This window comes from Lolium perenne, chromosome 7, assembly GCF_019359855.2.
Source record: "Lolium perenne isolate Kyuss_39 chromosome 7, Kyuss_2.0, whole genome shotgun sequence".
NCBI classification, from domain to species: Eukaryota; Viridiplantae; Streptophyta; class Magnoliopsida; order Poales; family Poaceae; genus Lolium; species Lolium perenne.
This window is the reverse complement of record NC_067250.2, coordinates 206,043,377-206,057,986: the sequence shown is the minus strand read 5'-3', so window position 1 is coordinate 206,057,986 and position 14,610 is coordinate 206,043,377. Positions and strand designations below refer to the sequence as shown.

The 14,610-nt window shown below is 44.3% G+C and overlaps 1 protein-coding gene and 2 long non-coding RNA genes across 4 annotated transcripts; all 3 read left to right on the top strand.

The window, feature by feature from the left end:
• The first annotated feature begins 2,736 nt into the window (after positions 1–2,736).
• Positions 2,737–4,134, top strand: LOC127312373 (uncharacterized). The gene is made up of 2 exons (XR_007858295.2): positions 2,737–3,117; positions 3,866–4,134. It is a non-coding gene; the product is annotated as an uncharacterized lncRNA (long non-coding RNA).
• Positions 4,135–5,209: 1,075 nt separating this feature from the next.
• Positions 5,210–8,721, top strand: LOC127314411 (uncharacterized). Its single transcript, XM_051344873.2, has 4 exons — positions 5,210–5,456; positions 5,537–5,657; positions 5,729–6,022; positions 7,814–8,721. The coding sequence occupies exons 1-4, from the start codon at positions 5,361–5,363 to the stop codon at positions 7,879–7,881; spliced, it is 579 nt and encodes a 192-aa protein (XP_051200833.1). The 5' UTR covers positions 5,210–5,360; the 3' UTR covers positions 7,882–8,721.
• A 785-nt stretch (positions 8,722–9,506) lies between these two features.
• Positions 9,507–13,799, top strand: LOC127314412 (uncharacterized). Of its 2 annotated transcripts, XR_007859630.2 has the most exons (3): positions 9,507–10,236; positions 10,364–13,052; positions 13,334–13,799. It is a non-coding gene; the product is annotated as an uncharacterized lncRNA (long non-coding RNA). The 2 variants fall into 2 exon arrangements; XR_007859629.2 differs by having other exon boundaries at positions 9,507–13,052.
• Positions 13,800–14,610: the final 811 nt, after the last annotated feature.

Here is a 14,610-nt window from a genome sequence, read left to right as displayed (position 1 = left end):
TTAGGTGGTGCGGCCAAGAGTGGCTGCCCCTCCCTCTCCTCCTCTTTATATAGGTGGAATCCCTAAGGGTTTGCCCAAAGATCTGAATAAGACCCCAATTCAAAAACTGCCATATGGACGAAACCTAGAGGGACAGGGACTCTCCCTTTCCCCCCTTTCTTTGGTAGGCCAAGGAGGTGGAGTCCACCATGGACTCCACCCCCCACTTGGTTGGCTGGTTAGGGTTGGTGGAGTCCAACCGGGACTCCACCTTCCATGGGGATTCCTTCCAAAAAGTTCTAGAACATTCTAGCGCCTTCCATAAATGCACCGGATCATTTCCAAACTTGGAAAGTGACTTCCTATATATGAATCTTATACTCCGGACCATTCCGGACCTCCTCGTGATGTTCTGGATCCCATCCGAGACTCCGAACAAATATTCGAACTCCATTCCATATTCCATATCTACTTAAAACGACAGCAAACCTTAAGTGTGTCACCCTACGGTTCGTGAACTATGTAGACATGGTCGAGACTCCTCTCGGACCAATAACCAATAGCGGGATCTGGAGATCCATAATGACTCCCACACATTCAACGATAACTTAGTGATCGATTGAACCATTTACATACGATACCGATTCCCTTTGTCACACGATATTTTACTTGTCCAAGGTTTGATCATCGGCATCTCCATACCTTGTTCAACCTCGTCTCCGACAAGTACTTTTTACTCGTACCGGGGCATATCATCTCTTGTGAACCAGTCACATGCTTGCAAGCTAATCAGACGATATTCCACCGAGAGGACCCAGAGTATATCTATCCGTCATCGGGATGGACAAATCCCACTCTTGATCCATATGCCTCAACTCATACTTTCCGAATACTTAATCCCACCTTTATGACCACCCATTTACGCAGTGGAGTTTGATGTAATCAACGTACCTTCCGGTATAAGTGATTTACATGATCTCATGGTCGAAGGACTAGGTAACTATGTATCGAAAGCTTATAGCAATTTGAACTTAATGACGTGATCTTATGCTACGCTTATTTGGGTGTGTGTCCATTATATCATTCATCTAATGACATAACCTTGTTATTAATAACATCCAATGTTCATGGTCATGAAACCATGATCATCTATTAATCAACAAGCTAGTTATACAAGAGGCTTACTAGGGACTCCTTGTTGTTTACATAACACGCATGTATCAATGTTTCGGTTAATACAATTATAGCATGGTATGCAAACATTTATCATGAACTCAAAGATATATTATAATAACCACTTTATTGTTGCCTCTTGGGCATATCTCCAACAATTTGTTACTAAATATCTTGTGGATGGTTTTATTATTGTGGATGAGTCACTACATCATTTTTTATTGGATTTATATCATAATATTGGTCAAAAGGTCAAGGTTGAAGGTTATTCCTCAATTTTGGATAGTTGGTGTTTGATTTCACCAAGGCATGATCATATGAGTTTCAAAATACTCATGGTTAGTTTTATTCAAATAGTTTGAACTATAATTTGTAATGTAAATGGATTTAGTTTTATGATATTCCATAGATTTAATAGTTATGATTTAAATAAGAATGTGTGGCCTTTATGCACTTTAGACCCTGTGATTTACCTTATTTATTAATAAGTTTAGAAGTGAATTAAATTACACACGAAGGTAGTTGCTAACTTTTAAGTGTTAATAAGTTAGGGTTTGATTCTTAAAGAATGTGTTGTTGTAAGGAATACCATGTTGAGATCTTTTATGAGATGTTGTAATTGACCCTTACTTAAGATGTTATTTGTTGTAAAACTAATTCTATTTGATCTAGCCCATAGATCAAATCATCTCTACCCAAAACAAGGTTTTAGCAAAGATCACAGTGAACTTCATAGCGATTGACTTGATGATCTACTTCAATTCCAGCAAGTCAAGTAAAACTTCAGTTACTGTGGTAAGTTTTATTTGAAAGCGCGAAAATTTCCTGGATTTTCTATACATGAATGCAATGCACTTTGGTGTTCTCTCATTTTATAGCTCTAAACCTAGGATATTACAAACCGGTTCCACAAAGTACATAGTCGAATTCAATTAAACTTACAAGTACATCGTGCCGAAGTCCTGTACTAGGACATGGATACTCAAACTAAACACGGTACTAGAAGATACGACATCGCACACATAAATAGACAACATGTATTGAATCATATATAGGAAATTGGTTCTTCTCCATCGAGACCAGCAAGAATAACCACCTACGATCTCGTTGGCGCATGCGGGCACGTCAGCTTGTGTTCGAAGTATTCGAGCTGAAATCCTTTATTTAATTTACTTTTTAGTCCCTTTAATTGACATAGATACAAATACTCTACTAGGATGATGCACAAGAAAAGGTCAGGATAGCTCAGTTGGTAGAGGAGAGGACTAAAAATCCAAATCGTTGCTCATGTCGCAACCATAGTTGCTGCATTTTACCTTAAACTTAGAGGTAAATCTTTCAAGCGCAAAACATGAGGGCTTCGGTATGGGAGCAGCATCTCCAAATAAAGGATGCTCTGCCGACGATTCCCATACGGCAGTGCCGGCGGCCCTGTCGGTGGAGAGTCGGTGGAGATGCTGGAAGAGACCCCGGCGGGCAGTGGCGGTCCCGCTTCAAACTCGCAGCAAGCAGAAAAACCGGAACTCCGGTACTTTATAGAAAGGTAAACACTAACTATCGTAGGCCGATGGGAAGCAAGTCGTCGGACCGCTCCGATGCCGTCGAATTCCTTTCCATCGTGCGGTTCTATAATTGCATTGTCCCCCACAAAAAAAAAAACTGCTCTGTCAGACCCACGTTGCACCTATCTAAATCCAAATTCCAAAATATCCAGCATCCTCCACCAGATCGAGATCTATTGCTAAGCCCCTCCGCTCTCCGCCATGATTATGCTAATCCCCACAGCTCCACGGATCTGCCCACCGCGCCCTCCAATTTTGGTCGTGATCTGCGCCTAGACCTGGAAATACTTCGGCGACTGAAGACATGCCGTGCCGATGCGGAAAACCGTGTTCGGGGTATCCGGCTTGTCAGTTCGTCGTGGTTGCAGCGGCTATCGAGCACATCTCAGGTCGTCAGTAGCAGGTGCAGCACACTCTACCAAACCTTTTTCTCATATTTTCCTTAATTTGTATTGGGTTCTGTTTCTATGCGATCCTGAAGCACAAACCTCCACAAGCAGCACTTGATCCTCTAATATTGGATCGTAATATTAGATTGGTTCCTAATATTAGGTCGTAATGTTAGATTACGAAGCTGCTACTGCTACAAATCCACCGAGATAGTCTTAATATGAAATTTATACTATTTATATAGTTCATACGGAATTTCTATGCTTCCAATTTAGATCTTTATGTTGAGATAGCACCAATCTTTTGCTATGTACTGCATGTGAAATTTCTATTCTTCCAAGATGTATGATTTGTGTTGAGATGTTACTAATCTCTTGCTTCAAGATAACCATGCTTCCTATGTACATTATGTTTCTTTCTTCATTCTGGATAGTTTGCTTCATATAACCATGCTCCACCCTTGTTGACTTTTTGTATTATCATTTTCATTACCATTGTAATTTAAATATTATCCTTATAATACTAGTTATGTTCCAGGCATTACAACTTCTATGTGGTAATAGTTATGTTGAGATATGATAACATTGATGCTTCCGAACCATTTGTGTGTTTCTTTCTGAAAGTTTGCATTATATTGTTAATTTCTTTTTTAATTTGTCAGTAGATTTGTATTTTAAACATTGCCCCGTGCTTCCTACTTTTTATCATATATGTTGCTCATGGTTCAAGTGAACACATTCTAGATTACCTTTCTTTCTCAGTGGTTTCCATCCTCTGGCTACAACTTGAGCACGAGATTACGTTGGTCAATGTTTCTTGTGTGAAGCACCACCAGTGGGGTGAGCGGCTTCTTCACGCTATTGGAAGAAGACCAATGTGCTAGTCCTAGTACCTCAGAGCCATAGGTCGCTGCTGCAGGTCATCGACGAGCCTCTTATGTTCCTGTTGATACGCATGTTCCATCGCTATGAGAGGTGGACAACAGGCATTGTGCTAGACGACACATACCCTGTGACTGATTCTTAATATATATATATATATATATATATATATATATATATAGAAGCAAATTTGATATTGCTTGAAGCAAAAGTTTAAGAGAATTGGGAAGGCAGGATGATAGAAGCACATGTTTGTTTCATTGAAGCATACTACTTCTTTTGGAAGCAATTATTAGCTCACATACCCTGTGACTGATTCTATTACTTGAAGCAAAAGTTCGTTTACTTTTAAGAGAATTGCGATGGCAGGATGATAGAACCACATATTTGTTTTATTGAAGCATCTACTACTTATTTTGGAAGCAATGATGAGCTCTTTTGAAATCAATGTTGATAGAAACAAATGTTTGTCACATTGGAAGCAGACACTATGTCCTTCTTAAGAAAATAACATTATTTGTTGGAAGCAATGTTAACATAAATGAATATTTGTTACATATTTTCAATCGAGGAAATAAAATACTACTCCGTCCATTTTCATTAAACATTTCTTAGATTTGTCTGAATTTGAATGTATCTACACCTTCGTCCCATGAAACATGTCTTAGATTTGTCTAAATGCCAATTGTCTTGGAAGCAATCGAGCTGGCCAAGAGAAGCAAAATATTCTTCGTAGGAAACTATTCTAAGTAGAAAATAAGTTTGCAACATTTAAAACAAAAGTTGGGTATGCCATGATTATTCGACGAAAATAACAAAGAAAAATTTCTCCAAAAAAGGGGGCTTCCAGTGCTGAAAAACAATGCTTCCCTGCTATAAAACTACATTTTTTTTTTATATGGCTACAAAACTATATTGGTGTCGCCGGAAAAGTTCATAAGTGATTTCTTGTATTTTATCAACCGAAAACAACTTACAATTCCCCAAAACAATTTGCTAAAAATAAGCTATTGATTTGGATATGGCGGTTCAAACGGAAAGCATGCAAGCTGTTTACTGGAATCACGGAAAGGAATAACGGAAGGAGCGAAGCAACGCTGTTTGAAAATCGTATGACGGAGCTGGTTCCAATCGTACGGCCAACCACACGTGCGATCGGAAGCAGAAATCGGCATCCGATTCCTAGCGCCCTTATAGAAAACACCCCCGAGAAGGAGAAAACAGGAAAGCGAGGAGCAGTTGACGTCCTTCAAGAAAAATTGTCTCCCGTGCCCATCGGTAGTGAAACCCTAGAATCGAATCGAATTCGGGGCGAGGGGGCGGCGGCGGAGGCGAAAAGGAAATCTAGGAGGAGGCGAAGGAAGAAGAGGCAATCATGTCCCTCCGGCGGTCCGTCGGTTTCATCCTCACACGGATGTTCTCGCCAAGCGCGACCCCAAGGACGGCTCCTGCACGCTCTCTCCACTCCTTGGTGAGTTTCCTCCGTGTTTCTTTTACTCGGATCTGCAACTCCAGGCTCCTCCCTCATGTTTCTCATCCCGATCGATACAGAGGGATCTCCCCATCGCCGATGGCCTTCCTGGTGCTGCTGGCGTGGCCGTGGCTGCGTTGGCTGGTGGTGGAACGTTGGCAGTTCAGTATTTCAGGAAAGGCCCAGATGATGATGAGTCAGGTAGATTCCTCGTCGTCTTTTGCTCCGTTTCGTGTCAGGAACCACCAACTCATACCTCTCTTCTCTTGTAGCTGCTCGCAAGAAGGAGGAGGACATGTATGCGAGGTTCCAGGATTGGGCGAAGAAGAATAACAAGACATACAGAGACGAAGGGGAGAAGGCTGCGCGGTTCCAAGTGTTCAAGCAGACCGTTGAGTGGATCGAATCGCAGCCCCCATCTGCCCAGGTGGGGTTGCTTCCAAGGATAAGCTACTTCGCGGACTTCACAGTTAAGGAGCGCGAAAGGATGACGCTCGGTCATCACGTAGAGAACAGCAAAGAGTTCCAAGAGGACATGAAGGAATTCTGGGCCAAACAAGAGAAAGGTCTCTTTTTTGCAATTTGTTTATCCTTACATATACTCCCTCCGACTCAGTTTACTAGTCTTCCCCGTATCCCTAGGTCGCCAATATGACCTATATAATTTAAATTACATAATGCAAAAATTATATCATTAGAAAATAGAACATCTATACTTTCTAATGATATATTTTTTATAACATATAACTAATGCTAACTTGATCAATTTGCGACGCAGGGATACGCGCACGCCTAATAAACTGTGAGAGAGGGAGTATATATATATATATATATATATATTGAAACTCTCTCTCTCTCTATATATATATACACACACACATAATCATGTATGACTTTACCCTGCTTTGTTTTGGATGTCAAATCGGACATATTGTGGTTGGTATAGGTTTTATGATTTTACCCTGTTTTGGTGTACACTCACCACTAAATTATTTTGTTCCCTCCCTCCCTCCATGTACTAACACTAGCTTGAACAGACCCTTCTTCCCATGCCAACCTCCATTGGATTGTTCGAGTTTTCCGATGAAATCAGATCTTGTTATATCTATGTCTGTTTCTACCGTATTAGAAGTAAGTGGATGGATGTATGAATTGTTGAGTTTCCAGTAGACTTGATCCATTGGTGATCACTTGACGAAATAGTTAGCAACTAGGTTGATCTTGTCGTTCCAGTCAGTAGCAACTACCAACTGAATGTGCAGTAGTAAGAGCCATCCATTGGGCCTTTCAGTCCTGGCAATTAGAATAAGAGTAAGAAATTTTGTTTTTTGGACAGATGATCAAACATAAATGTAGTCAGTTCTACAGCCATCCATTGGGCCTTTCAGTTTGCTAGCTGTGCACTCCAATTATGTACGACCTTACCCTATCCCTCTTGGATATCAAACTGGACCTGTCGGTTTTACGGTACCTCACCTCCCAAGGACCATACACTTATCCCCCAAATATGTTATCTTGTTTCCTCACCTCCCAGTAGTAACACTTTTTCGTTGGATTGTTTGAATTATCAGAAAATTCAGATTTTGTTATTTCTATGGTTCTGCCTTAGATCTTGATATTACTAATTGTTCCGTTTCCAGTAGATTCGGTTCATTGGCGTTCAGTTGACGAAACAGATAGCAACTGGGTTTGTAATTGCTCTCCACTCAATAGGCAGTAACAATTTGTACACTAGCAGCACTGAACTATGTCCTGGTTATTGTTCAACTTGAACAAGAAAGTTTGTTTTGTGCACAGTTCAAATATAAAGTGGAGTCAGTATTATAGCCCATCCATTCAGCCTTTCAGTCCGCTAGCTCCGCACTTGAATTATGTATGACTTTACCCTGTCCGTTTTGGATGTCAAACTTAACCTGTAGGTTTTATGGTACCCAACCGCCCAAGGACCATATACTCATCACTAATTAATGTTACGTCGTATCCTCCCTCCCTGTAGCAATGTTAGCATGAACATGTTCTTCTTTCCGTACCAACTTTTCTGTTGGATTGTGAGAAACCAGATCTTGTTATTTCTATGGTTCTGCCTTAGATCTTTATTATTATTGTTCGGTTTCCAGTAGATTCGGTTCATTGGCAATCAATTGACGAAACAGATAGCAACTGGGTTTGTAATTGCTTTCCGCTCAATAGGAAGTAACAATTGTACACTAGCAGCACTGAACTATGTCCTGGTTATTGTTCAATTTGAACAAGAAAGTTTGTTTTGTGCACAGTTCAAATATAAATGGAGTCAGTTTTATAGCCTCCATCCATTGGGCCTTCCGGTCTGCTAACTTGTAACTTTTGCACGAAAACAGGAGAGTTATTGTCACGGAGGAAGCCAGCCATGAAGCAGGGCGACATGAGGCCAAAAGTCTCTGCCTAGAATGGTGTCTCGTTGGTGCAAGTCAAGTGGTGATGGTGTAGTCAAAATTAAATAACTCGGGCACCCCTTTAAGCTTGGTGATGTGTTAATCAGAACAGGGTGTGGCTGGTGTAGTTAAAATTAAGTAGCTTGGACTTTACGTCGGGGCGGCGGCTCCGGATGTTGGTGTGGCGGCCGTGGTCTGCGGGCGGTTTTGTCGGGCAGCTTGGGCTGCGGACTGCCGGGTCGCGTGGCGTCGCAGCTCGATCGCGAGCGGTGGTACGTCGGGATGGTGGTCCCGGAAGGTAGTGTTGGTGGTCTGCGCTGGGCGTGCGGAGCGGCTGGATGTCGGGGCGGCGGCCCCGAAAGTTTGGCAGTGTTGTGGGCATCGATCTTGTGTCGTGTGGGCGAGAAGGTCGCTTTGGCGGCAGTTCTCCTAGAGGTTTGGCTTCTTCACCTTGCTGGAGCGTCCTATGCCTGCTCCTCCCATAGCAGTCATGTCGTCTTCTCTCCGACACGGGTGGGAGGCTAGCTGGTCTCGGCGTGTGCGTCGTCCGTTGTATCTTCGATGTGTTGGGCCCTTGTGTGCCAGGGGTTGGCTGGGTTTAACCCAAGTTGTATCGGTTTTCGTCCGGTTTTCCGTTAATTAACTAGACATCTTTCTTCTTAATTAATGGATAGGCAAAGCTTTTGCCTCGTTTCAAAAAAAAAGTTTGCTATTATATTAATCTGAACCATGTGTGGATGGTGTAGTTAAAATTATGTAGCTTGGGTAAGTTTGTTGCTATGTTAATCTGAACCATGTATGACTAATATTGTGTGCCCGTTATGTCACTGCGATTGTTGGTTCCAGTATTTTTATTTCGTTGTGCCTGTATGTACATTGTGTCCTCAACATGAAGTTCGTTGTGCCTGTAAGTACATTATGTTCTAAACACAAAGGTTGTAGTACTCTTACTTGGCCTGATGCAGAGTCTTTCATACTTTCCCTGATGTTTTCCCTGCTACTGACTTAACCTGCTAAGACAGCTAAACACAGAGTTAGGAGTACGGGCTACATATTTTCACACTTGAAGGGCTCTTCTGTCTCTGTAGACTTGATCGAGGAAATTGAATGAGCCACTCACTATCTTGCATAAACTACTCACTCATATATGTTCTTTGCACAAAACACAAACTTCAATTGCACCGAGGTCAAATTTAAAATTAAGTTGCTTAATAGCACCGATAACTTCTGACCATTGTTGCAATTTAAATTAATATATTGTTCAATTTCGGAGACTTTAGATTTTCTAAGAACTTCAAAATTTACGAAAAAATTATATTATTACCCTATATAAAAGTTGATCAGATTCACGCTCTCTGCTTAGTTCTGATACTGTTCATCAGCTATTTTTATACTGTTCATCAGCTATTTTCTCTTCTGTTTCTCCAATCAGCTCCTAACAAATAACCAAAATAGACTGGTCAATCTTCGTTGAATTTATTTTTCACTCAAGCGGGTACCGGTTACGAGGGGTTGTATCGTCAAAGCGGTGGACGCTGCCCGATCTTCTGTGGTCAATTTCCACGTGCCGTCTCACAACTCACGAGCACCACTTATAGCTAGCGTTTCTGATTTTGTCTCTCCAATCCATCAACCGACCACCACGCCGCCCTTTCCCTCGATGAAGCCAAGGATAGCCCAGGCGACGTGCGTGCCGATGGCAGCGATCTCGGAGCGGCAGCAGCCAGGGGACGGCGACCTTAGGAGCGGGGCACGCGCGTGCCAAGAACATCGGCCGCGGGGCAGGCGCGTCCGGCGGCAGGCGCGTGCTAGGGACGGCACCCTCGGGGCGGAGCAGCCTAGGTGACGTGCGTACCGGTGGCGGCGACCTCGGAACGAGCAGCAGCGGGCTGGGGACGGCGACTTTGGAGGTGGGACACGCTCGTGCTGGCGGTGGCGACCGCGGGGCGGGGAAGCCGCATGCCAAAGATGGCGTCCTTGGGGCAGAGCGGCCTAGGCGGCGTGCGTGCCGCCGACGGCGACCTCGGGACAGACCAGCAGCGGGCAGGGGACGATGACCTTGGGGGCTGGGCACGCGCTTGCCGGCGGCGGCGACCGCGGGACGGGGCGGGCGCGTGCCAGGGACGGCGCCCTTGGGGCAGAGCAGGTGCGGCCTTGGGACAGCGACCTTGGGGCGGACCACGCGCGGGCTGGCAGCGGCCACGTCGGGGCGCAGCAGGAAGGGGGTCCGTGCGCGGCCACTGCACTGCCACGGCTGCCGGGACAAGGAGGAGGCCACCCCGCTGCTCTCCCCCCATGGCAGAGGCGGTGCTGCACGGACGACGTGATGTTGCTGCTCACCGACGCTCCGCGTTCGCCGCAGCACTCTGGTGACCACTCCGGCGGTGGCCGATTCCCTTCCAAGCGAGTTCATGCCCCAGCACTAGGAGACGTCTTGCTTGCGCTGATCCAGATTCTAGCATTTTCCAACTCTTACATATTAATCTTTACGAGCAGATGTACAGGTTGGACTCAAGACAACGATGAGCGGCGCTTGGTTCAAGTGGAGCACGTTCTGGATGGCCAGATCGACGACTCTAAGGGCGGCATGATGCTATAAACCTTGACTAAATCGGCGTGCAGGTAAGGTAAGTGTTCTTTAGCTATCAAATCCGTTGTAGTTCCGCGCCGTTTTGACTCATGCATCGGCGGCTTGAGCTCTGGAGGATCCTCCCCTGCCATGTCCCTAGCAGTCGTCGGATTTGGGCGTCATGGTCCGGATGTGTACCCGGGAGCCTCTCTGATCCTTGCATCCTCTCGATCATCTTCCCCTCTTCATTACTTTTTTTTTTGCTTTAAGGTGTCTTTCTCATCTGTTTTGTAATTCTGGTTTGCAATGCAAAACATATAGATTTTCTCTCTTGTGTTCAGTAATTCTGGCAGGAACAATGCAGAAGTACATGCGTCCTTACAAAACAGTTCACTCAAAAGCTTCAACTTGCAATATTTTGATGTGCATGATTCCATCCGGATCTTACTTTGGTATTTCAGAGGAAGTGGCAACTATACGATTTGCTGAGGCGCGGATCCTAGCCATAGTTGTACTTGCAGGCTGCACTTGTGCCGCTGGAGTTGCAGGCGACAGCTGCAATACATACCATCCATATGCTGTAGTTCACGATCTGGATCAGATGGCTGCCTTGTGACTGGGCTATAAGCCTATAACTCTCCCTAGCTCACAAAATAAATATTTGATCTGGGGAACTAATACTTATTTTAGTTTCCATTCCCATCATCCCACGTGAGTTCTGAAGTTGTTAGTGGTAGGCTCCAATTGAATATTTGATGCAATTATTTCTTGCCGTAGCTGAGAGGTCAGTGGTCTAATGTCAGCTAATATCACTTCCATATTCTTGGTTAATACTTAATAGGTCACACAAGTTTCATGGGCCTATATGCCCAGTTCATGTATTCTTTGTTCCTGGTAGTTAGGGTTACTAGATGTATGTGTTATTTTCTGCAGGTAGTCATGGTTTTGCCTGTTCTACGTCTTTGGCAGTCTCAGCTGCCTATAGCTTTAGATTTTTCTTCAGGTCCAGGTGCTATATAGGGTGGTTTGTGCTGACATATTTTTTTTAGATTCTTTTTGTCTTTCTACTTATTTTTGTCATGTACATATAAGATTCTTTATTTGCAAGAGGTAATGGACTATAAAAGTAGGCACTTTAGATCATTTCATGGTTGCAGGTAGATTCAATAAGTTAGACATAGCTTCAGATAATATCTGATTTGCATTTATACAATCAAAACATTTTCTTTTCCTTTATCCAGTGTTCAACTAATGTAGATGCAATTGGATAGCTCACATCTCCATTGTTGCACATTTTCGTGAACTGGACATTGCATTGTCTGCTTTGTCTGATCAATTATATTGTATGTCGTTTTTAAACCATGACACATATGTTAGTCTGTACACTTCTTTGTTAGTGCTTTCATTAGACTTTATAGATCGGTGAGTACTTTCCGTGGACTTACCAATAAACAACATACCATGCTTTATGTTAATTAGATATATTGTTCTTACTGTCTATATTAGAAAAATAGAAATCAGTTCATGTTTCAGGTTCAGTTATCCTATAATTAGACATTGTTCTTGCTGTCCCTGTTAGAAAAAATAAATATTGGATCATGTTTTTGGTTAAGTTATCCTAAAATTGGGCAGACTTCTTTTGCTGTCCAAGTTGAATAGTTCGTTACATGCTGCACTCCATTTACCAACTGGCATCAGGCCATTGGTCATAATTATTCTTCTGCTCGGGTACCGTTTGTTCAAATTTCAAAATTGAAGAAAGTTAAAACCTAAATAAATTTCAATTAATAGTTTTAAAAATAGAACAAATTTTGAATGCCGCTGATCGAACGACCCCGATCTGTCATGCTGGGAGAGCGACGTGTACATCTCGTCTTCTTGTCGAACCACCTGTGTTGTCGATCTTTTTCTGATCGGGGGAGTATTACAATCAGGAGTTCAGGACAGCTACGACCAAGCAGCAGCAGCAGCGATGGAATGGACCAAGCTTTGTACAGAACAACAGCAATGGCATGGGCCAAAATTTATACAGATCGGGACGTGTGGGCTTTTTGGCATCGGACACGGTCAGCTACGTAGAATAACTTGTTTTTTTAGGGAGCTGTACTTTTGCTGAGAGATAGAAAAACCATCAGAAGTGGAAGAAACCGCAATGCCAAGAAAATAGCGAAGAGGGCCAAGATCAGTCATAAGAAACTGATCGCGGAGACGAGCCTTGACAAAGGCAATATACTCAGGATCATCGCCAGTAATGATCATATCATCAACATAGAGAAGAAGAACAATACGTCCACGAGGAGAAGTGTGAACAAAGAGTGATGGATCATGAAGACTAGGAGAGAAACCAGCAGCAGTCACCACAGAGGCGAAGCGCTCAAACCAGGCACGAGGGGCCTGTTTGAGACCATAGAGAGAACGTCGAAGACGACAAACCATCCCATCGGGAACAGAATACTCGTCGTTAGGCTGGTTCTTCAGGATCTTCTGCTGTTGCGTTATCTGATCAGGACATTATCCGTGGTCTGCTCGCTGGTACAGGCTCTTCCTCGACGGGTACTGCTGGTTCTGTGCCTGGCTCTTCTGGCACCGCGCGACCACCACCTTCCACACAGTCAGGTACGTCATCCCCGTGGTATCTGGATTCTGGAGTTTCTTTTTATATGACCTCTGCGTCTTCTATTCTTTCTGCTCTTCGCTCTCTTGTTTCCCATGTTCGTGTTATCACGGCTGATGGTACCTCTCTTCTTACTTCCAGTCGAGGCACCATTTCTACTACCTCTTTTTCTGTTCCTGATGTTTCTCATGTTCCTAGTCTTAAGATAAACCTGTTTTCTGCTAGTCAGCTTACTGATTCTGGTTGTCGCGTAATTCTTGACGCTGATTCTTGTGCTATTCAGGACCGCCGTACACATGCCCTAGTTGGAGCTGGCCCTCGCAGCCTTGAGTCCCCGGGGCTCTGGGAATTAGACTGGCTTCGCGTTCCTTCTGCTGACACTTCATCTGTCAGTTCTCATGCGGTTGCTGCTTCTGTCACTGGATCTTTTCAGCAGTGGCATCATCGGCTGGGTCACCTCTGTGGCTCCCGTTTATCGTCATTAGTTTGTCGTGGTCTTCTGGGGTCTTTCTCAGAAGATGTGTCTTTGCATTCGTGTCAGGGTTGTAGGTTAGGCAAACAGATTCAGCTTCCCTATCCTACTAGTGCGTCTGTATCTCAGCGACCTTTTGATTTAGTTCATTCAGATGTTTGGGGTCCGGCTCCCTTTCCTTCGAAAGGGGGTCATCGATACTATATTTTGTTTATTGATGATTTTTCGCGATACACCTGGTTGTTTCTTATGCACTCTCGCAGTGAGGTGCTCTCTATTTATCAGCGTTTTGCAGCCATGGTCCGTACTCAGTATTCCACGCCTATTCGTGTGTTTCGTTTTGATTCTGCAGGAGAGTATATTCCCAGCACCTACGTGGTGTTCTTGCTGAGCTGGGCACCCTTGCCCAGTTCTCGTGTCCCGGTGCCCATGCTCAAAATGGTGTCGCCGATCGTAAACATCGTCATATTCTTGAGACTACCGGTGCTATGATGATTGCTTCCTCTCTTCCGCCGCATTTCTGGGTTGAGGCTGTCGCTACGTCAACTTACCTCATTAACATTCAGCCGCCTGCTGCCCTTCAAGGTGGCATTCCTCTCGAGCGTCTTTCTGGTAGCTCTCCAGATTACTCGACTCTTCGTTTATTTGGTTGTGTTTGCTATGTTCTTCTCCCTCCTCGCGAACGCACCAAGCTGACTGCTCAGTCTGTTGAGTGTGTTTTTCTCGGATACAGTGATGAGCATAAGGGCTATCGCTGTTGGGACCCTGTTGGTCGTCGGATGCGCATCTCTCGTGATGTCACGTTTGATGAGACGCGTCCCTTCTATCCTCGCCCCACCTCGGGTACTTACCCGGTGGATGATATCTCTTTTCTTCTTTTTCCGGATGCACCCATGCTGTCCCTCCTGGACCTTCCGGTCATAATCAGCCAGAGCAGTGTCATCAGCACTCTTGGCTGCATCCTTATCCGCCTGAGTAGCATCAGGGGCAAGGGCAACAGGTGGCGGTGCAACAGGCACCGTAGGAGCAACGGGGCGGGGCGGACAGGAGACCTCGCCAGAAAGCACACCCCAAAGACGAAGACCGCG